Consider the following 23,287-nt stretch of genomic DNA (forward strand, 5'->3'; position numbering starts at 1 on the left):
TCGATTCTATATTTTTTTGTGTTCGTATGCATTCAAATTGAATGTTTTGTCCAAGCCTGTGACTAGCCCTTTTTTTCTCAGAACTTGGTGCTACTGCATGGTTTTGTCTTAGAAATGATTATATGTTCAATTGAAGTATTTTAGCACGTGTGACTTCAAACTGGTTTTTAGAATATTATCACCTGCAGTGGCGGACGTAGAATATTAAATTAGTGGGGGTGATTTTCTCATTGACATTAAAACGAATGTGGATTTAAATAAGGGTTGAAATTTAATTTTATTATTTATGTAAAAATATTTTTTTAAAGTATTACAAATTGGTATTCTTAATGTATAAAAAATGATCTTTCAAATATATTACAATCTGTATTTCATTTTTTATTTTTAAATTTAATTTTATTTGATTTTATTTAAGTCAATATAAATTTTAGTTTAGTCTAAAATTAATTTAATATAATTTAATAAGCATCAATATAAAATATAAAATTTTTGATATTTTTTTATCTTTCTATAATTATTATGTTTATGTATTTATAAAAGATGAATTATTTTTTTAACCAAAATTTGTATTTTATTTCCTTTTGATAGGGGTTAAGGATTATTTGTAATGTTAATTTTTTTGATTCCTTTTTCGTTTCTTTCTTGTTTTGTATTATGGGCTTTTGAACCTCTTTTTTCGACTCAAAAACATTTGTATAAAAAATTTTGTAAAATAATAATGATTTTATCATTTCATTATTTCTACATATTTTTAGTTATTATCTTCACTAGTCCTGAAAAAGGTGAGCTTATGTGCTTGACAAAAAAAAAAAAAGATAAAATTATGTGTTAATATATGGTTTTTATTAACCTTATTTTTTTAATCAATTTCACATACCTCCTCTAATTCTATTTATGATATGAGGTTAATATTCTTTTTAATTATTTAAAAAAATTAAAAAAATGAGTATGAGAAAATTAGGAAAAAAAGAGAATGAAAAAAATAAAAAATTTAAAAGTATATTTAGTACTCTCATTATTAAAATATAAAATATTTTTTAAGGTATTAAATGTTAAAAAATATAAAATATTTTTAACCTCTTAAAATATAATTATTATGTTTTTTTTAAAATGTCTTTATTAAATAAATTATTTTATATTTAACTTAATATAAAACATCCTATTAAATAAAAATAAATAAAAAATATAATTAATTTAAAAATAAATTACTATTTTATTAAAAATAAATTTAATTAAAAATATTTTATATTTATATTTTTGAATGGAAAAAAGTGTATCAAAAGTTTAACACTATTTAATATAAAAAGGTCAGGTATAAATTTATAAAATAAATTTTAGTATTTAGGGTAATTAATTTTGCTACTTTAATAATTAATTCTTAAAATTAATTATAAACCCCGATAAAACCCTAGCTCGCGAGCAGCGGATCCAGTTCTTTTAGTCGACGAACAAGCATCCCATACTCCGTCGGTCGCCGTCCACCGTTGTCAGCCCTGCGTGGTTGTTCTCGGGCAAGCAGTGAAGAAAGTTCGAATTCTAAGGCTTTTTCTTCCCAAAACCGGGTGAGATTGATTTGTTCAACCTGGTGTTTTGAATCCAGATTTGAATTTTTCCCCACGTCATCTGTTCTTGATTTGTTTTAAACTTTTCATTTTAATTTGGCTTTGAATCTGTCGTGTAATCGTTGGATATTGAAACCTTTGGATTTGGGAATATTTAAATATTGAGTTTATTTTTTTGTAGTAGTTTTTGCTTGAATGGTGTGTAATTGGCTATTATACTTCTTCCCTCTTCATTTTGATTACTAGTGACATGTATGATTTGGATTTTTATTTTCAACGTTGGATTTCTTGAGTTTTGGCATTCTGTTTGTTAATCTGTTTATATTATCATTAAATTTGGAAATTCTCAAGGTATTTGTGACGTATGATCTTGTAAATGACTTGGCTCGGGTTGTGCCACAGTATCTGGAACAAAAATTAAAAGGACATTATATCAACTATGCATATTTCAAATATTTCAGTATAGGTCCGTCTATGGTTACGCGGGCAAAAACTTTTGCCATCTCAGTAGTCCCATTTTATCGTGAGCCTAAATCAAACTGGAGTGATTCAGCTGTTTTAATTACTCTAATAATCTATATATTGAGTATTTTGAAATTTCACACTGTCAATTTTACCACTGAATTTTTGCACTTCGTTTATTCCACAGCCTGGTTTTGTGAAATATGAGTTTAATATCTCAAAATGTTGACCTTAAAAATGAGGTCAAGAAGACCAAAAGAGGGGAGACCAGTGAACTTACATATCTGGAAGAGGTGGAAGGTGTGAAAGAATCTGAGATTGATATGTTGAAAATGAAAAAGAGGAAGAAAGAGAGCAAGGAGGAGCAGTTGCAAAGGGAACAAGTGAAGGAAATGAAATCGCTAGAAAATTTTTTGTTTGGATCTCTCTACTCCCCTATTGAATTTGGAAAGGGAGACGATAGTCTGCAAGATGGGATTGCAAAGGGTTCTGATTCATTCTTCACTGACCGTTCTGCAAATAGTGTGCTATCGGCTTATGAAGATGCAGATTATTTGGAGGAAAGTGATGATGATAGGGATGCTTCACAAAGAAAACCAGCTTGGGTAGATGAAGAAGAGGAATCAACTGCTGTAAACATAGCCAAAGTTAATAGATTAAGAAAGCTGAGAAAGGAAGAGGGTGAAAGCTTGATTACTGGTTCAGAGTATGTGTCAAGATTGAGGGCACAGCATGTAAAACTCAACCCTGGAACCGACTGGGCACAGCTTGATTCAAGGTCAAAAATAGATAAATCTTCTGATGATGAATCAACAGATGAAGAAAATGAGGTTGTTGTGAGCCGTGGTTACAGGGATATTGATGATATTCTTAGAACAAATGAAGACCTGGTTGTGAAGAGCCGGTCAAAGTTGATGCCAGGACATTTGGATTACTCAAGACTCGTGGATGCAAATATACAAGATCCTTCTAATGGTCCCATAAATTCGGTCCAGTTCCATAGAAATGCCCAGCTGCTTCTTGCTGCAGGACTAGATCGGAGGCTTAGATTTTTTCAAATTGATGGCAAGCGCAACACTAAAATTCAAAGCATCTTCCTTGAGGATTGCCCTATTCGAAAAGCATCCTTCTTGCCTGATGGATCTCAGGTTATAGTATCTGGTAGACGAAAGTTTTTTATAGTTTTGATTTAGTCAAGGCTAAAGTTGATAAAATAGGCCCTCTGGTTGGTAGGGAGGAAAAGAGCTTGGAAGCTTTTGAGGTGTCCCTCGATTCTCGCATGATAGCGTTTGTGGGTAATGAAGGCTATATTTTGTTGGTTTCAACTAAGACGAAGGAATTAGTTGGTACACTAAAGATGAATGGGACAGTCCGCGCCTTAGCTTTTGCTGAAGACGGACAGCAGCTGCTGAGCACTGGTGGTGATGGCCACATCTACCACTGGGATCTTAGAACAATGACTTGCATACACAAGGGAATTGATGAAGGTTGCATAAATGGTACAGCTCTTTGCACATCGCCTGGGGGGGAACTTTTTGCAGCTAGTGGTTCAGATGGGGGGATTGTGAACATTTACAATAGAGAAGAATTCCTTGGGGGCAGGAGAAAGCCCCTGAAGGCTATTGGCAATTTGATTACCAAAGTGGATTTCATGAAATTCAATAATGATTCTCAAATACTTGCAATCTGTTCGAGTATGAAGAATAGCAGTGTAAAGTTGATACACATCCCATCTTACACAGTATTCTCCAACTGGCCGCCACCAAATAAGAACCTACACTATCCCCGTAGTATTGATTTCAGTCCTGGTGGTGGTTTTATGGCCGTGGGAAATGCTGCAGGAAGAGTTTTGTTATACAAGCTGCATCACTACCAGCATGCCTGAAGAGAATTTAAAATATATTTTATCTGACAAACATGGCATCATTTGGTAGAGGTTCTGGCGGGATTGGTCAATTTATTGGGGGATGGAATGTGTTGTATCAGCATCTGCTGCTCCTGATGGGTAATGCGGAATTGTCTTGTTGACTCAATTCATCGAAATCTGAGTTCAATAGTTTCTACTTTTTAGATTCGAAATGGTTCAAACCGGAGAAGAGATCTCCTGGGCAAAATTTTCTTCTGTTGTGTTCTATTTCGGGAATACTTTTGCTCGAGAATTTGCCATGTTAGTTGTTACTTGAGGTTAAGATAATGAAAACTGTAATCGTTTCCAATTTCTTGATGCGAGTAGTATTGTTAACTGAGAATAGGTTCGAGGAAAATGCGGAGGATTCAATTATAATGACGAGTTACACAACTTGGATATACAAACTAGGATGCGTATTTTATAATAATGTGATATTAGATGGGGTTGGAATGGGTGGTTGAAGCTCAACTCCATTATGTTCGATTGATCCAAGTTAAACAGAATGGATTTTATGGGAAGAGCTTCAACGTTTAGTATTCTGGTTTACAAGGTTAAAATTTTAAAGTTCAATAAGCAGATCGAATTTTCTTTTTGAGCATTCAAGGTAACCGCTGTTAGTTTTTTTTTTTGGGTAATATATAATTACAGACGCATACATGCGTGTACTTGCGTACAAAACAAGTGATTAATTTACTCAACATGGAATTCCAACAAGAGTAACAACAAACTTTATCTCAATAAGTAAGGTTGGTTATATAAATTGCATTACATTATTATACTCTATTATTTATTAATTTTTTATGAATGTTGTCAATTGAAATATTTCAATCAACAATTTTCACAAGTGTTCTTTTTAGCCTTCCTTCACTTTTTTTTACAAGCTTAAAATTATCCGTTTACTTTTTTAACCGGTGCCTCTTGCGATCTTATTTTATGTCATATATGCTCATTTAAAATTTTATCTTTATGTGCATGCCCGCACATTCATATCAGTATTCTAATATTTGCTACTCCAACTTTATACCCCTACCATCCCTTTAAAATCCAACATTCACGACCATATAATATAGTTGGTTTTATAGCAGTTTGATAAAACTTTCTTTTAAATTTATTAGGTACCTTTTAATCACAAATACTCATTTGGTCTTATTTATAGGGTAAAGAAAGAAGAAAAAAATTGGTTCTAATTATAATGTACTTGTCAATTTTTAATGCTCTTTCTTACATTTTCATCCTTATTAAATACTTTAAATAAAAATATTAGTGATGAGATTTAGAATATTTATTAGGGATAAAGATGAAAACTTGTTAAATTTTGAGATAAAGTTAATGAGATTTAAAGTTTTTCTTAATTTTGGTAAAACAAATTGAAAGTAACTTATAAATAGGACTAGATGAGTAACTCTTTTAACTTTTCTCCAATTAAATCATTTGGCTTGCATCATATGTGTAACATTCTCATCAATTTTTCCATCATATTAAATAATAACTCCAAATATTAAAATTTTCTACTTGAGATATAATCTACTCTCTCAATTTCATTTCCAAATTACTATTAATTGTTCTCTTGTCAAAATTACAATGTAAATACTTTGTCTTACTCTTATTCAGGTGGAAACCTTTTAACTTTAATGTCCTCCTCCAAACTCAAATTTGTAGTTAATCTCTTTTCTTATCTTCTCAATAAGAACTATATTATTTGTAAAAAACATGTATTTGAAAATTTTTTCTTGAATATGCTCAATCAAAATATCTAAGACTAGGTCAAATAAATAAAAACTTAGATTATCCTTAATGTAGTCTAATCCTTATAGAAAAGTTCTTTGTTTCACTGTCAAATATTTTTATACTAGTTGTTACCCCTCATACATATCTTGTATAGCTCTAATATGAGCAAGTAGGACTTTTTCTTTTTTAAGGCTTTTCAAAGTGCTTTTTTTAGTATACAATTATAAACTATTTTCAAATCAATGAAAACCACGTGTGAATCTTTACTTCTACATCAATACTTTTCTATTAATTCCCTTAGTAGATAAATTGTTTCCATAGTCACCTTATTTGGCATGAAGCCAAATTGATTCTCAAAAATATTGCTATCTAATCTTAATCTATGCTCAATCATTCTTTTTCACAATTTCATTGTATAACTCATAAGTTTATCTCTCTGTAGTTTGCAAAATTTTGAATATCCCTTTATTTTTGTAAATATGAATTAAGGTGCTTTTCTTCAATTCGTCAAGCATTTTTTTTGGACTGTAAGATCTTATTAAAGAACTTAGTTAGCCATTGTACTCCCTCTTCACTTAAATATTTTTACATTTCGATAGAGATACAATTACGTCTATTAGTTTTACCATTTGCTATTTTTTTAAAAGTTTTCTTTACCTTACTATTATGTATCCTTCAATAAAATAACAAGTTCTACTTTCCTTCATAAGTTACTAAATCTTCCAAGTTGCTAGATGAGCTCCTTTCATCATTAAAAAGTTTGTAACAGTATGTCTCCCATCTGTATTTAATATTACATTTGTAATCAAAACTCTTCCTTTTTTATTATTTATGTATCTCACCTGTTCCAAATCTCTTGATTTTCTTTCCCTACTCTTAACAATCTTATAAATTTTTTTTCTCCATTCTGTATCCTAAAACCTTTGTAAAACTTTTTAACTGCTTTAGAACGAGCTTCATTTATAGCTTTTTTAGTTTCCTTTTTAGTCATATGGTATCTTTCCCAATTTTCATCATTATTTCACATATAGATTACTCTAATACACTCCTTGTGTTTGACTTTTCCTTATAGATTATTATTCCATTACTAAGACTTCTTATCTCTTGGACTACAACCTTTTGACTCTCCCAAAACTTCTTTAATAAGATTCCTTATCTTCTTATATTTTCTCATAAGATGTTAGCACTTTCCTAGGACTCTCAAATTCCTTCAGCCAAAAGATTTTACTTAAAAATAACCCACTTCTCACCTTTTAACTACCACCACCAAATCCTTGAATTTACCACTTGTTGGCACTTTTGATTTTTACTCGTGATATGCATATTAAGGACAAGGATTTTGTGTTGTGTTGTTACACTAATTGTAGGAATCATCTTACAATTTTTACGTAGTCTTCTATTCACGTTCCTTGCCAAAAAGAAATCAAACTGCAACCTTAAGGCTTCAATCTTGTAGGTAATGAGATATTCATCCCTCTTCTTGAAACAGACGTCAACAATTTTGAAATCATATGTCAAAGAGAAATTAAAATAAATTATGGTTTTAGCTCCCTAAAACCAAAACCACCATGTACCCTCACATAATTACCTGTCTCCCTCCTGACATGACTATTAAAGTCTCTCCCAATAAAGATCTTTTCACTTTGTGGTATACGTTGAATCAACCCCTCTAAGTTTGCCCAAAACAATTCCTTAAGATCAACTTTTGTCCTAGTTTAAGGTGCATAAATGCTAATAATATTGACAGTTTCACGTCAAATGATCATTTTTAAGGAAATAATTTTGTCTTCAATTCTGTTAACTTCTACACATTCTTCTTTCACTTCTTATCAATAATGATACTTGCCCTATTCTATGTGCTTACTTTCTCTGTATACGAGAGTTTGAAATCTTGAATATTTTTAGCTTGTTCACCAAGCCATTTAATTTCTTGCAAGCACAAGATATTAATTTTTTTTATGAATTATAACTCCTATTACCTCTATAGATTTACAAGTCAAGGTCCCAACATTCCAAATATCAAATCTAATCTTGCTTACATAAACTAACTTCTTTAGTCGTGCTCATCTAGAATAACACAATAACACTTGCTCATTTAATACTACATTTGGCCGTTGATACAACAACTTTAACTCATTTGTCACTACAACCAAACCATACAATGCATTACTTATGGGCAATGACCTAGCATCAACACAAAAGAGTATACTGCCCATATTCATATGAGATTCAACAAAATTTTACATTGATAGTTGAGGGTCTAATGCAAAAGCGTATAGGTGAAGTTCAATGTGGAATTCAAACATTCTACTATAATAGGCATGGCAACATTGGAAAATTGAGATTGACAGAGTGCCAAAAACTATGAAAACTAGAGCAGATGGTAATCTTAGAAGAAATGTGGTTAAAAGGCTAAAACAGTGTTAACAAAAAAGAAAGGTCATTTATGCCTTTTGCTTCTTCTTCTTTTTTGGAATCTTTGATCTTCCTCTACCTTTTCTCCAGAAGTGAAAAATGATGATGGTTTGTTTTCTTTTGGTAAAGAAAGGGATACAAGTGGGAATTACTCCTTTTATCAAAACAGAGGTGTGAGATGGCATGGCCTGTGTTATCCTCATCAAGGATACTATGCAAAGGAAAGGCTGATCAGTAAAAAGATGGTTTGCTTTCTTTTATACTGTGTTCCCTTTGTAATGTCCTTGAGTATTGATAGTGTTAAGTTTCCACTAAAAAAAAAAGAGCTAGAGCAATGTTGTTTTGCCTCCACATTGTAGATTTGTAGGATAGGTCCTGAGCTTGTAAAATAGAAAGCGCTTTCACGTCGTAGGATCTTGTCCGCTCAAATAGGTCCCCAGCTTGCGATAAAAATAGAGACAAAATGGTGTGAGAGAGAGAGAGAGAGAGAGAGAGAGAGAGAGAGAGAGAGAGAGAGAGAGAGTGCAGCAATGAGAGCCTTATTTGTGCATGACTAGGTTTTTTTTTTTAATAAAAGGGCACGGGAGGATTGTGCAGGTGGTCTGAGCCCAATCTTACTCAAACCAGTCAAGCTGGGCACCGAACTGGGGTAAATCTCGCCTCAACAATGCCCGGCTCAAAAATATTTATATATTTTATTTTTTAAATTTAATTATTTTATGTTATTTCACTTAATTTTTTTATGCATTATATCATTTTTTATATTCATCATGCATACTTTTTAGTAATTTTAATTATTTAAATCTTATTAAATATTTAAAATTAATTTTTTAATTCATATCAATTAAAAATAATGAATAATTATTAATCATATACCATTTTTAAAATTATTATTTTAAATTATAACATTATTTTTATAAAAAATCCATTTTAAATAATTATAATTATATTTTTGTTAGTTAATAAATTTATTTTCATACTTTAAAATAATGAATATATACACGGGGCTGGGCATCGAGGTACTCAGGATACTTGGTAATAAATCTCAGTATCCAGGTTACTCAGGATACTTGGTGAGCAAATCCGCTCATGCAATTGTAATCATCCCGTATAAAGACCACCACAAATCCTTACCCCATTGCTATCAATTGCCCTGTCAGTATCCAGATTGGGGTGGGTACCATTTGAAGTTTAAATCCCTCCGACTTGAGATAATGCCCGTGACTAGTAAAACGACCGTGTCGGTTTAGAAAGAATGAAATGGAATTGAGGAGCCACGCAGTGCGTGATTCTGTACGCAATAACTGCATTCTTGTTTGAGAATAGGCCCAAGTCACAAACTGTTCCTGGCCGGTCGAGAAAGAAGTGAAAAATGGACGGTACATGTACTTTGTTATGCAATGAGTAAGGTTAGGACGTTGACTAGGATTAAGAGGAAAAAGACAATGGAAAAGGGTGGCTGATCTATCTACATTTATTATCGCAAGGGTTTCCTGGCCTCCTCTGTTTTAACTGTCTCTGCATTTCAAATTGTCAAAATTCAATACCAAGATAATTTAAAATCGCACACGCTCCTAGGCTGAACGTGGCGTCGGCTTCTGGTTGGGATCCAGTCTCCAGCTCCACAAGTAAAATGACAAATTGCATCATGAATGTAAAAATGGATCTCTCCTTTGTGCCTGTAATCCCTTCAATAGCTCCATTGTTGGGGATCATTCTGACCTTCAAACTGAATACAACCAACCCCGCCAATTCAGGAGGTAATGACAACAGGCGCCTGGTTCTGGAACGTACAACAACTAGAGCAGGGTGATAACCTTAAACCCCAGCTGCAGTTTTCGCTCCAGAATCTGTTTGTCCCTGAAATTAATTAAATGCAACGGTTAATCAGGACTTGAATGCATCTACTGGTGTCAACAAAGCAAAACACAAGACATTTTCAAAATCCATTTGTCTACAACTAACTTAAAGAGCTTTCATCCTAGTTCTTTCGATTTTAAAATGCACGATTTACCCACTGTGCAAAGCAGCATGTTGAAGATAGACAAATTTCGTATCTATATATAAACTGTAGAAAGTTAGTAAGGCTTGATTTTCAAACTCCATATAATACGTAAGCCTAATCTTTAACTTTATTATAAATAAATCACGTAGAAGTTCTTTAAAATTCTTCAGAATGGACGATCTATCACAGTTTATTGTCCACAACGCAAGACCATGTAACTCAAAATGAAAATCAAGTTGAGGCTGGGTATCCTTGACTTACCTCAGCCTGCTCGCTCCTTCGAATCCTCCTAGTGGCAGTCCTCATGGTGACAAATTCCTCAGCTGCAGTTGGGTGAACACCCACTGTGGCATCAAAGTCTGCCTTGGTCAAGCCAGCTTTAACAGCAACAGCAAATCCCTGGGCAGCATCATTAGACGTGTAATCAAGTGAATTCCTAACTCACAGATCTTATTACCAAAAGAAATAAATTTATAAGCAGCTTAAGCAACCATGCAAACCTGCACAATCTCAGGTGAATCTTCACCACACATGTGCAAACCCAAAACTTTATTTGTTTTTGCACAGACTATTAATTTCATAAAAACTCGGTCAGGTAGCCCTGAGAGAGTAGCTTTTAGTGGCCTGAAATTAGCTGTGAATATGTCAACATCTCCATACTGTTGTACAGCCTGTGAAAAACATCACAATGTTAAGCATAACATCAGTCTGCACAAGTGGTTAAATATTCTGAAGCTCATTAGTCTCATGGGATGTCAAAATTCTGTTACCTGTTCCTCTGTAAGGCCAACTTGTCCAATTGGTGGTTGAGAAAACACAGCAGAAGGAACGGCCCTAAACAAGGGGGAAAATATAATTTAATTAGGAGGGCTGATGACACTGGTAAACATAGGATGATAAAATGAGTGACTGGGCTGACATTAGATGGAAAATATATGCCCTGAAAGATGATAGAACAGTTGGGCTTCTTAACAATCCATTACAACTCTCATTTCCCCAATTCTGTAGTAAAATCCAATACAGTTTGGAATTTTCAACTAACGTGTTAAAGAAATTCAAGCAATTATATTGACGTTTTAAGAAACAGATGGTTCAAAAATATAATTTCCCTGCCGTATAGAAAATGTTGCATCATAAATAGAGACAGTAAAGAACGTGGGATAGAAAGGATGGAGTCTTCTACAAGACCAAATTAGGACTGAGATAGCAAATATCAAGATGATTTCTGTAAGGAAGGAACAGAAACATAAACAGGTCAAAAGCTAGAATTCTACAAACTTAAGTAATAGACTTACAAAGATATTAAGTTACTTGGTTGGCAAGATGCATGTCATACCTATAATCAGGCTTTGTTGGCTTATTCTGAAACAGCGTTTTAGCTAGTGCCATTCCCTCCATCAATGCAACCGGAGTAAGATTCATCCTACCTGTGACATCTCCAACTGCCCAAATGGACGGAACTGAAGTTTGAGAGTATTCATCAACCTAGGTGGTAGGGGAGTTTTATGGAGAACAGTTAGAACATAGGGCTTAAAGTTATTTAAATAACCAATGAGAAGCTTAAACTACCTCAATTGCTCCATTTTTAGCTGTTTTCACGCCGACAGATTCCAGCCCGAGGTTCTGCGGTGAAGTTTCAGTTCAGAAATATACTCACCAGACTAGCAAAATAAAATTATAATTTCATGACTAAAACAACCAGCTGTTTGGACAAAATGACATTGAGCAACTCTAAGACTAACTGTTCAAGCAAACCAGTCCAGCCAAAGGAATAATCATGGCGAGTATAATTGATCTAAAAAAATTACCCTCCTTTGAGAAATAATAAACCTTAAAGTTAACTCACTTTTCTTCTTGTGATAGAGTTTTTTTGAAGATGATAGGAAGGCAGATCTGCTTTTTCAAGCTACTACATTCCCAGTGAGCAACTCTATGGTCCAACAATCTAAAGAGCTCTCAGATAAGCAGCAAGGAAAATAAAGAAAAAGTAAAATACATTATTGAAAATCTAACCTTGGTATTTGGTGTGCGTCCTGTTGCAAACATAATATGTGAGAAACCTTCCACTGTACCTTTGTTGGTCTTCAAAGACAATGAGCCATCAGCTGACTTGATGATGGCTTGGGGAGATTCCTCCACATGAAACTCAATTCCTCTTATCGACATCTGTTCTGAAACAAAATCTCTGACCTGCACAATTCACAATTTGAATGTGAAGAATTTGCAGTGTGGTGATTGTTTACTACTAATATCAACTATGGTCCTCACCTCTTCATCAAATCCCCGCAAAACTTTTTTCTGCCGTATAAATACATGGACCTCGCTTCTTAATCCATTGAAAATACCAGCAAACTCCAAAGCAATGTAACCACCACCAACAATGGCTATTTTCTCAGGTTTTGAAGGCAAATCAAGGGCAGCATCTGAATCTATTGCATATTCACGTCCAGGGATATCAGGAATGAAGGGACGGCCTCCTACTGAAACTAGAATGTGCCTGGCTGAATATAGCTTTCCATCAACATCTACTGTGTGAGGATCTACAATCTGTAGGTGAAAAAGCCTTAGCACCACAATGAAAAACATTTCTATAACATCAATTGTAATTAGAAAGCCAATAAGATTATCCCATCACCTTTCCACGGCCTTCAATCAGCTTGACATTAGAATTTTTCAAAATATTCTGGTAGATACCAGTAAGACGTTGTAACTCAGCATTCTTATTAGCCATCAGAGTACTCCAGTCATGGTTTGGTTCACTATCATATCTCCAACCAAATCCATTACTTTCTTCAAATTCATGACCATATTTTGATGAGTAGACAAGCAACTTCTTCGGCACACATCCACGTAGTACACAGCTGCATGGAAAAGACAAGTAAAAAATAATAATAATAATAAAGAGGTGTATTTGAATCCTCACAGTAACAGAAACACTTAACGTAGATTAAATGCTTCTGGAAACATGCTACAGTTGCTGTATCTTAAATTCATTTCAGCCCACCACCCACCCAATCCTTGAAAAACAGATATGTCACACCTTAAAGATACTTTTATAATAAAAAAAGAAACAAGCTAACCTTGTATGCCTCTGTGTACCCACCCCCCAAGGGGAAAGAAAAAAGAAATGAAAAGGGGAAGGGAAAAAAAAAAAAACCATAACCCCATTTTTTCTTTCTGTCAAACCGGTGCTTTCTTTCTCGTACTTCTTTTCACCCCATCTTGTGAGTTGATTTGGTTCAGACCTGGTAAATAATCACTCCAATCCTACCATCCCAAATCGATCACCTAGGAGTCATCTAAGTTCTCCAAAACTAATTTAGTCTTGTTCTTCGTTCTTCTCTCCGAGGCCGTACCATCAACACCTTTACTTGACTTACCAGCACTACTGCTTTCTATCTTCTCGACTCCCTGAGAATTTTCTACTGAGTGCAAAGCAAGGCGCCCGCCAATCATAAGGTGCACTTCACACCAGCTTCAATGGGAACGAAGATAATTTTTTTCCCCGGAAAAACATTTGTTTCTAACACACAACCGTATTTTTGCACCGTAAAGCCATTTACATTTTTTAAACAGCATTAGTCTCAAAAAACAGAAACTACCTAAGTTTCAGTCAACCAAATTCAACGTTAATCGATACTCCACAGCGTGATATTAATTGGTAGCCTAGTTTCCACGGCAATTCGAAGGCTATATTCAAATCCTAATACTACGAAATGAGCAAGACACATATCGAGACAGCACTCACGTTCCGCCGACTCCTCCGGTAGTGTCGGACGAGATGGTGGCGAAAGGGAGCTCGCAGATAGCGACTGAAGCGCCGAAATTGGCAGCAAAGCGAGAGGCACGGACACCGCCACTGCCCGCACCAATAGTGAAAAGGTCGAAGTCGTAGTGGCGGGAAGCATCGGTTCCATTTTCAGACTGAGAACGGACGGTGAAGGTGCAGCGATGATGGTAGTCAGAGGCATGGTGTGAGAGAGAAAATAGGGTTTTGGGAAGAGAAACAAAAGAGGAAGCGATTGAGCGAGAAAGGGTGGGCTTTTTGCAGAAGAGGGTCTGAAGAGTTGGGGAAGAGAGAGAGGAGAGCTTGGGGCTTGTGAGACAGGAAGCCATTGTTTTCATCTTCTCTCCCAGCAGGGTTGCATCTAGGGATTTTTTGGTTTTTTCCTTGAAATGCGTCTAGGGATTAAAAAAAATTTAACAGCTTCACGCAATCCATATATCGTTGTATCAACATATCATCTCGTTATCACAAATAAGATTATATAATCAATACTTGTTAAAATATTAATATTCATATTCATGTTGATGTATTATATATATATATATATATGCTAATTTATAGAAATTATTATTATTTATAAATTTTAAATAGTCAAGTGTTTGTTGGTAAAAAAATATATTCAAATTTTTAATACATAAGAAAAGGCAATTTAATATCTACGGAATGACATCAAGGTGAAATAAGTGTCCTATTGCTGGCCCAAAAAGGGGGATAATGTGCAATTAAAAGAATTGGATTTTTTATAGTTAAAAGAATTAGAATTATTTTCTGTAAAACAGATATCTCAATGCAAACTCAAGACCTTTTTTACTTTTTTTTTTAATACGAGACTACAAAAAACTATGATAGTTTAAATTTAAATACAATACAAACTCGAGACCCCTTTTAAAAATATGAGGTGGCGCTGGCATATCGCGCAGAAAAGCGGGAGGCCGCTTATCGCTTGGCAGAAGCTGACCAAGTCATTCAGTTCCAGGATACGATGCTCGATCCCCCAGTTAGGTTATATGAGATAAAATAATCACACTGAGCCAGGAGATGACAGGAAGTGAGTGTGCAATCCCTTGGCAAACATCAAACAGCAATGCCAGGATATTTTGAAGTAAATTTAATAGTTCTTGCTTCAAATTGTTTCAAACATATATAAAGCCAACTTCTACAGCATAACCTGAGACAGATACTGGCCTAAAAAGCTCATGGTAATGCTGCCGAAATTTTTGATCTTCCCTGTATACTAGCCTGTTGTAGTGCTTCCAGCAAGAAGCGAGTAGCAAATCCCCACTCTTGAGAAGGTCACCCAAAAAAAAAAAAAATTCCCAGAACATTAGAAGCTATCTCATGTCGTAAGCAACCAGTCCCGAATTCACAGGGAGGCAAACAGGGCTTTGGCCCCCATACTTCAAATTTTTTTTTTTTTTACAAATAGATATAATTTTGTCTATAAAAAATATACAAATCAATGTTAAAGCCCCACATTTAGATAAAATTTTAGTTATGAGCCCCATATTATGATTTCTGGATTCATCCCTGAAGGGAACATTAGGGAATTCTACATAAAAACTCACTCTTTGAAAAATTGCGGAGATGCCTTATGCAGATGTCTAAGATAATTCGAATTCAGATTTTAAATTTAAAAGAAACAATTATTTCCTTTTTTTATTCTGCCATACAAAGTATTTATTTCAAAAAGAGTAGCAGCCACCTACAAAAATGACACCAAAAGGGGATTCGCCAGCATATAAAGATAAGATGTAGAATTAATTGGTCAACCATAAACAAATTAAAAGAAAATTTATGTTGTTAGATTTGCCTGATACAAGTGAACTTATTGCTCCATATTTAAATCGTTCAGAATACTTGAAGTGATGAATGGTAGAGTCTGCTGGAGATGTGACATCAAGATTTTGTTAATGGCGCTCAAATAACAAGCTGTATGTTTTAGAGGCTATGAATGTGGAAAATGTTACTCCCAGGCATCTCTCCACGTCTCTTCCCTCGCTGCAACTGCAGTGTCTCGGCTTCTTCTCCTTAGAACATCCTCACCCTTTTATTACGTGCTATTCATTAGTAGTGAGATTCTAAACACAGAAGACCAGAGCGTGTTTGTCTGTTTGATAGTAATTGTGACCATTGCATGCATGGAATGCTTCGGCGGCTCCATCTAGAGTGATTTATACACCTTATATCCCTTTTCGCTGTGAAAGCTTTATGATTAATATTTTGCTCGGCACAATTTTGATATATACTTTACAGTTTACACTACAGTTGCAGATTTGGATTTGGAGTGACAAATAAACAAAGAGCAGAGTAAGTAGCAAATGAAGAAAGAAGGAAGTGATTAAGTGTGGGAACTGGGAAGGGATGCACAAGTGGTATTGATGGAAGACTCAAGATTGATTAGGAAAGGAGAGGAGTCTGCATAAAAGAGTAATTGATGGGAGTTTTTTTTTTTTTTTTTTATAAACTTGATGCGAGGAATTAGAGAGACAATCCAGACTCTTCGTCGTCATCAAGTCCAGATGTGTAGACAGTATAGAAAGCCCAAATGAGAGCGAAGACGCCCAAGAGGATCCAGCCCAGAAGGTTGTTGCTGAGACCGAAGGGAAGCCCCGTTCCTTCAGTGCTCATTCTCTCGTCCACTAGAGCCATGGCTGGGCTTGACATCGTTGCAGCGCATGCAGCTGCCACCAGTGATGCTCCCATCCCCACCTTTGCCTCTGATTTGCTTTGCTCCTCGCCACTCTTGCTCTCCATGGAGCATCTCACTCTTCCCACTTTAGCCATTGCTGGCATCCCTACACAACCAAGTGACCCGTTAAGTTCATTTTAAAGCATGCAACTATGAGTCCAAAAGTAAGCACACAATTATTTGATTTATATATGCCTACGAAAGAAAAGGAATTAATGGTTTTAGGGCGGAAAGAAAAGGCTTACCAACACGAGGGGAACGCCCTAGGGGCCGCTTGTGTGCAAGACCAGCGTGGGTGACGGACGAGGTAGGGGTGCCGGCGGAGATGGTTGCCATTTTTCTTCAATACAGCTGGATCAAGTCGTAGAGTCCTCGCTGCTGAAGCACAAGGGATAACAGTTTATTTCACATTTTAGCAGACGCTTTCGATTAATATTATTACTATCATTGCAACAAAAGCCACTCTTGTACACCACACGGTATGGATAGACTTCAAGCCTCTCGTTGGATTGCCCCATCTCTACAAGTCCAATTACCTTCTTCCACGTGTCACGCATGATCCGTTTGATAACCCACATGCCCTCCCGATTCAACTGACAACGTTTTCTATCCTTCTAGGTGTAGGGTGAAGGAAAAAAAAAATCCACAATTTTCAATATTTCATTATTTTGATTACCAGTTCCCTGGGAAACAAGATCGTGAGTTCCCCGAAACCCATACGGTGAAACAATTCCTAGGTTCTCAAATGGCCTTTAAAATGAAATTTAGGCCGTACAAGTGGCGAGGAAATGATAACTAAACCACCCGGTCATATGAACAATAAACCATCCGGAAAAATTATGAACAGGGGATAAAAGCAAGCACGCACTTGATTCCCACTTACAGCATCATGTGTCAGGAAACAAAGAAAGATAAAATGAAACGATCATTGAATACTGCAATGGAGGAACACTGCCCTAATTTTAACAAATGGCGCATAAATTTGTCCTTAGGGTAAAGCATAGATCTGCTACAGTCTCTCTGTAGCTAGGACGGAATCAATAAATAAGAACAGCGAAGATGAATTATTTACACGAAAACCAACAGTATCTGCAAACAGCTAAAATGCCTCTGATTCTTATTTCCACCTTAACTGTCACTATAAACTGGCTAAGCTTTTCAACAAGCGATGTATAGAATATTGTTGAGAAGGTACGAAGGGCTTTACAATCAGAACTGCCAAAGAACAGGAAAGAATCGAGCGGAGAGGCAAATAATGTGCCATCGGATTGGTCAATTTACTCAGCAAGGTAGGAATATTTGTCCTACTCATGTACATTGCACTGTTGCAATATAGGATGGTCATAATTAATAAATTTGGTCCAATAACCCTTGTATCTTCCCATCGCAATATCCAACCATGGTTTCCTAATTCCATCATAGTGTATAACAGCGGCACGCTCAATTTTATTTCGATCTATGCCAGAGTTATAACCAAGGCCATGAACATGCCACCGTCCGTCCAACACCATTGTCTTGTTATAGAAAGTGAGCCACCCTATAGGCAGACTCCCAGCATTCCATAATGGCCTCTCAGAACCCTGAAAACATTAACCAGATAAGTAGGCATCAGAAGTCATTGCATCAAAATTCAGATATGATTTTTTTTTTTTTTGGCCAGCAATTCAGGTATGGATTTTGACGAACATTTTAAAAAAAGAAAAGGAATAGAGGAGTATAAGTTGCTTGAGTGAACATGTATGACCTTCATTTGTAAAAAGCAAAATGAGGGTGGGCATAGTGGTGTTACTTAACATAATTTAGCCAACATATCTTTGGAGATAAAGAGGCATCACTTGGAAATAACAAATCTGGCTATAGTAGGAATGTCAAATACTTGACTACAGAGAACAGCCTCATGATGAGGTATTAATTTGCAACAGAAGCAAAACTACTTGCCTAACCATTCGTGTAGCAGAAAAAATGCTGGCTAAGAATGATTTAACCCAACTTCAAGGAAACACGTCTTCATAAAAAAAAAATATATATATATATATATATAAGGGCAAGACTTGGGTACTTAAGCCTTATAGACGTAATGTACTTTTATCCAATCAAGTCAAGATAAATGAATTTTAATGTATTAATAATATTAATAACAAAAATTTGTTATACAATAAATGATTTATAAATCATACACACGTCTTGGAAATAACAAAAATTTGTTATACAATAATTGGAAATAAACACATTAAGTATATAAAACTAAGCATACAAGTTTTTCCCTATCTAGAAATGTCAGCTCTGGATTGCTTCATTCATTCCAAAACTCAAACTGAAAATTTAAGAGATATAAATCCAACATAATTGATTGTCTAATAAATGCTGCAGGCGAAAAAATAATGGAAGGGATAAAAAACTAGCAGCATGCTACAAACTAGAAAATTTTTGTTTTATTCATACCATTTCCAGATATTTGTGATAGACACCAGTTAAATCCAATCTCCTCCACTGTTTCAAATCAAACAAGTTCATCCCAAATGCCCATGTGCATGCATTGTCATCAAACCTCTCTGCAATAAATGGATCTGAGAAATTGATGAGCGTATTGATCCTGTAAAATGAAGTATCACCTTCTTGACAAGTCCCAACTGCTCCATTTACTTTTTCCTTCATCTTCACATTCCATAGGTCACTGAGATCTTGTTGGATCACCATATCATGATCAAAGAGAACAATCTTATTGAGAGCAGGGAAGATGTCTGGTAGATAGAAGCGAAGGTAGTTGAGTTCAGAATTATATCTTGGATCACTGAAATTTTGTTTCTTGAAGCCACTGTACTTAGACATCCATTTAAATTTATCTATATTTTGTATGTGGAGTGTGGCTTGGCCTGGTGGGTTAAATATGAACCACATTGAGATTGCTGGAAAGTTGAGTGAATTGGTCACCACATGGAAAACAAGTTTCTCTGGTTCCTGCATGGTAAAAGCCATTGTCAGGTAAAGCATTCTTGCCACTACATACACAACCAGATTCCTATTATTCGTGTTAGAATCAATAATGAAATGCATAATAATGAAATCAGGTTCAACTTCTTTGTTCGCTAGTTAATGGTGCATTTTTTTTGGTATGGATAAATAATAATGAAGTGCATTATTCTTCCAGAAATAGATACTTTTTAGGGTAAAGAAAAAATGAGTTGAACATCAATATATATAATACAATCTGCAACAAATCATATTATTCAAAAGCCATCAATCGTGCACCTTATATCTTAGACTTTGTGCAATACATGAAAAACATGTCTAATTGGAATAAGGGAACTCTTCAAATATGACATAAGTATTATGTAATTACCATAAAAGACAATCAATGTAGACACGCCCTTTTTACCCATGAGGAGAGAACTAGAGAAATATCAACTATGCAAAATAATAACCGAGGCCCCAAGTACATACTACACAAAAATAACTTAATAAAATTTAGAATGAAACCAACAGGAGGAAAAATTGATACTGAATAGCTAAGCTCAGTATTGAATTGGCTATAGTCTTTCTCCATTTCAGCAATGGTAAGTGACTTATTAGCCTAAGGTAAAATTAAAGAATGATTGCATTAAAAGGGAAAAGGAAAAAGAAAAAGTTAATCCATGTAACAAAGAGCATTTACCTTGGCAGTAGAAACAGTGGAGTTAACAACCACTGCACAGGCCAGAACATTGTCAGAGAAGACAGCATAATGATAAAGTTCAGGATCATCGATCCTATTTTCATTTGGAAACTTTCTCTCCTCAGGCCTCAGAGCAAAGTATTCTGCAGTCAGCCGCATAGAAAGACAGTGGAGGCCTTTACTGGTAGTCCTTGCAGCAAGATGAACAAGATATGACACTTGAGCTAGCTGAGTCCGAACTTGCTCTTCAGCATTATAGTTCATTGCACGAAGCTTTGAAGCCATAAGATGACAGTGTGGGTAAGCACGGTTGGCTTTGGACAATGAAGCTTCCATGTGTTTCATTTTCTGCAAAGCACTGTGAACTTCACTTGTTTTCAGATTGAAATAAAAAAAACAATGGACTTTGATAGTTGAAATTTAACCAGAGCATTAATATAAATGTTTTCACCATTTTTGAACAGCAAGACCAACAGTCCCAAAGATTTAATACATAGTTGGAGTTAGAGATTTCTTCATCATATTTAGTACAAACTGGCAATCAATCGGGAAACGAATGCAAGTTGGGAATATCAGAAAAGAATTTTTGAAATGAATGCAAAAAGGGAATATAAGAGAGGAATATACCTCCTTGGTAAATCTGAATCCTTATTGGCTTCTCCAACAATTTGTTCCATCTCTTTAATACGCAGCTTCAACTCCTTGACCAAGCGTGAGGTGCTGCCAGGTGGTGCAAACATCAAGTATGCTTTGGCTCTAATAATTTGGTCTTTAATCTCCATTACCCTCTCATTTGATGCTTTATGTGACCAACTGTGTAAAGTCTGATGATGTTGTGATGTTTTTTGATCAGATTGCTCATTTCTCCCTCCAATATTTTCATGTTTTTTTTCTCTGTGATTGAGTGTTCATGTTCTGATATTGTGGAACTGTTTCATTAAATTTCTTCTGCAAGTTCAACCACATTAAAAAGTAATATAAGACTGCAAGCATGTAAGTTCTTTTTCATTTTTTTTTAACAATTCAACTGTAATGATAGATTGCAGCCCACCATCCAAGTTGTAATTACATATTTACTCAATAAACCTAGAAAAATAGATGTTCTGTCCCACCATGAACCACAGGTTTTTCATTGTCCTTGTATATTATTTGCCACCCATGTCAAGATCTATATCAAATTAGAATCGTATAGATATGAACATTATGATACTGTGTTGAGAAATGGAGTTAATGATCCCTGTTCATGTAGCCTAATGCATATTTACGATACAGTCATTCTTCTAAAAATCTTGAAAAACAGTAAACACAAAAATAGTTCACAGTATGGATGAGCAAGATATATAAGATCAGTGCATAGATGAATGCAATTAGTGCAGAGTTGCAGGTACTATTTAATAAATTGATTGAATTTCCCTAACATTTAGCATTAAATAGCTCATCCGTAAAATCAACACATCTGACGAAAAATTTCTTGACACACTTCAAATTAATTCAGGAGCAAACCAGCACACGTCTGGACTACATATTGAGGCCAAAAGCAACCAAAGGGATCCTGCGATCATATAGAAAACTGAAATTTTCCTAGACTGTTCTCTGATTCTTTTCAGAAATCAGTAAATGTCATGCCAGGTGCATGGTAAATCACATGAGTAACAATGTGGTCTTAGTCAGTCTACTTTCTTTTCTCCAAGAAAGGTTAGGCATGAGTAATTTAAGACGTCAACCTATAAACAAGAGTCGAGATTGTCCAAAAAATGAGGAAAGGTTCACATGTATTGGCTTGATGATTATCGAACAACTAAATGATATTGAAATCATTTTTCAGGCCTTGATTTTTAATCATATCAAATACAGATCATAAGGTCAGTAGTTATTAAAGCATTCCCTTCAAGACAGGACGCTCCATAACGGATCAAGTAAAAACTCCAATCTTATGATGGTATAATTAATTAACATGTACATGTAGGCCAGACAAAAAGAAAAATTAACATCCACATTATAGAGAAGTTGATAACTGAAATATAAATACGAAGAATCCAGGTGACGTTACATTGTAAGTTTACAATGCCTATATGTGCCAGTTTATTTTTTGACTATTATACAAGTGCTTCCACAAAAACTTCTAGCGCCATACAACAATGTCTATGTGACAGAAGCATTTATTTTATCCAATGAAACGTTGAAGGCGTGAAATGATCTTAACAGAAAAGAAGTGAAAAATCCTAACATAAATTGAAATTTAAGTGCATTACATCTATCTTTACTGAAACCTGAGAGATGAATCTTCCAATTAGGCATACTCCTTCTTTGTACTAGAGAAAGAAATTGAAGCAGGTGCCCCTACAATCTTTGATGATGCGATTCACTAAAGAAAGTAGCACAAACCTTTTCTCCAGAAATGGAAGAAGATCCTTTCCGTTGAACTTGCTGGTTTTCTTTTTTGTCATCATTGAATCCTGGAACTCCAGAACAGCACGCAAAGTTTAGCTAATCCCAAAGTGTTGACATTACGTTGGGGAAAAAAGAGAAGAAATTAGATATTCAAAATGCTCCTAGAGATACCTAACATTTCTTATCAAAAACTTACTTCTGTACCCTACAATTCCAGATTCTTCAGAATCGTTCCTCTGTTTGGAACTGTAATTAATTGTGGGGACAAAATCATTTTCTTTGTAAACAACTTGTTTTGGCTCTTCTAATCCTCTAGCATCTTCCTGAAAGGCCCAAAAAAAATACAAGCATTAACTAAATATCATGATTTTCCAATTCAGTGTAAAGAATGGTAATCAATTAAAGACTGAGGAAGGATCTAATCAGATATGCCGCTACCTTTTCTATGGAATTCAATTTCAAGGTATCTGTCCTGTATGTCTGCAAGAAGCAGATGAAATTCATTTCAAATTCAAATCACAAGAAAAGAGTGTAACAGGCAGTTCACTTGACTTCCGATGAAGTATGGCAAAATTTCTTCCAAGGTTCATGGAAAAAAAGTCATAGTAGATTAGAATCTTCGAACCCGTAGTTTAAAGCCAAAAGCACAATAAACTCAAATTAGCTGTCCGTCCCAAAAAAAAAAAA

At 35.0% G+C, this 23,287-nt stretch overlaps 4 protein-coding genes across 6 annotated transcripts; 1 reads left to right on the top strand and 3 right to left on the bottom strand.

The window, feature by feature from the left end:
* The first annotated feature begins 1,423 nt into the window (after nt 1-1,423).
* LOC129305503 (U3 small nucleolar RNA-associated protein 18 homolog) lies at nt 1,424-4,248 on the top strand. Its single transcript, XM_054945514.1, is given in 3 exon segments — nt 1,424-1,562; nt 2,212-3,194; nt 3,197-4,248. Coding segments are annotated over 2 exon segments (1,680 nt in total). The 5' UTR covers nt 1,424-1,562; nt 2,212-2,227; the 3' UTR covers nt 3,910-4,248.
* Nucleotides 4,249-9,517: 5,269 nt separating this feature from the next.
* On the bottom strand, nt 9,518-14,285 carry LOC129285679 (glutathione reductase, chloroplastic). The gene is made up of 10 exons (XM_054921457.1): nt 13,830-14,285; nt 12,717-12,942; nt 12,350-12,628; nt 12,095-12,271; nt 11,651-11,704; nt 11,418-11,566; nt 10,852-10,915; nt 10,582-10,752; nt 10,343-10,480; nt 9,518-9,936 (listed from the first exon to the last, which is right to left on the bottom strand). The coding sequence occupies exons 1-10, from the start codon at nt 14,204-14,206 to the stop codon at nt 9,895-9,897; spliced, it is 1,677 nt and encodes a 558-aa protein (XP_054777432.1). The 5' UTR covers nt 14,207-14,285; the 3' UTR covers nt 9,518-9,894.
* A 1,772-nt stretch (nt 14,286-16,057) lies between these two features.
* LOC129314609 (photosystem II reaction center W protein, chloroplastic-like) lies at nt 16,058-16,997 on the bottom strand. Its single transcript, XM_054958091.1, has 2 exons — nt 16,803-16,997; nt 16,058-16,663 (listed from the first exon to the last, which is right to left on the bottom strand). Exons 1-2 carry the CDS (start codon nt 16,891-16,893, stop codon nt 16,347-16,349), a joined length of 408 nt encoding a protein of 135 aa, XP_054814066.1. The 5' UTR covers nt 16,894-16,997; the 3' UTR covers nt 16,058-16,346.
* A 411-nt stretch (nt 16,998-17,408) lies between these two features.
* LOC129314586 (probable galacturonosyltransferase 6) lies at nt 17,409-22,902 on the bottom strand. 3 transcript variants are annotated; one of them, XM_054958068.1, is made up of 5 exons: nt 22,797-22,902; nt 20,837-22,671; nt 20,210-20,567; nt 19,000-19,515; nt 17,409-18,137 (listed from the first exon to the last, which is right to left on the bottom strand). In XM_054958068.1, exons 2-5 carry the CDS (start codon nt 20,989-20,991, stop codon nt 17,862-17,864), a joined length of 1,305 nt encoding a protein of 434 aa, XP_054814043.1. In that variant the 5' UTR covers nt 20,992-22,671; nt 22,797-22,902; the 3' UTR covers nt 17,409-17,861. The 3 variants fall into 3 exon arrangements, with proteins under 3 accessions (XP_054814043.1, XP_054814051.1, XP_054814057.1); XM_054958076.1 differs by having other exon boundaries at nt 20,837-22,665; nt 22,797-22,811; XM_054958082.1 differs by lacking the exon at nt 22,797-22,902 and having other exon boundaries at nt 20,210-20,557; nt 20,837-20,975.
* Nucleotides 22,903-23,287: the final 385 nt, after the last annotated feature.

The sequence above is a fragment of the Prosopis cineraria genome, unplaced genomic scaffold, assembly GCF_029017545.1.
Source record: "Prosopis cineraria cultivar Desert tree isolate PC_DT_omini unplaced genomic scaffold, ASM2901754v1 PC1, whole genome shotgun sequence".
Lineage (NCBI taxonomy): Eukaryota > Viridiplantae > Streptophyta > Magnoliopsida > Fabales > Fabaceae > Prosopis > Prosopis cineraria.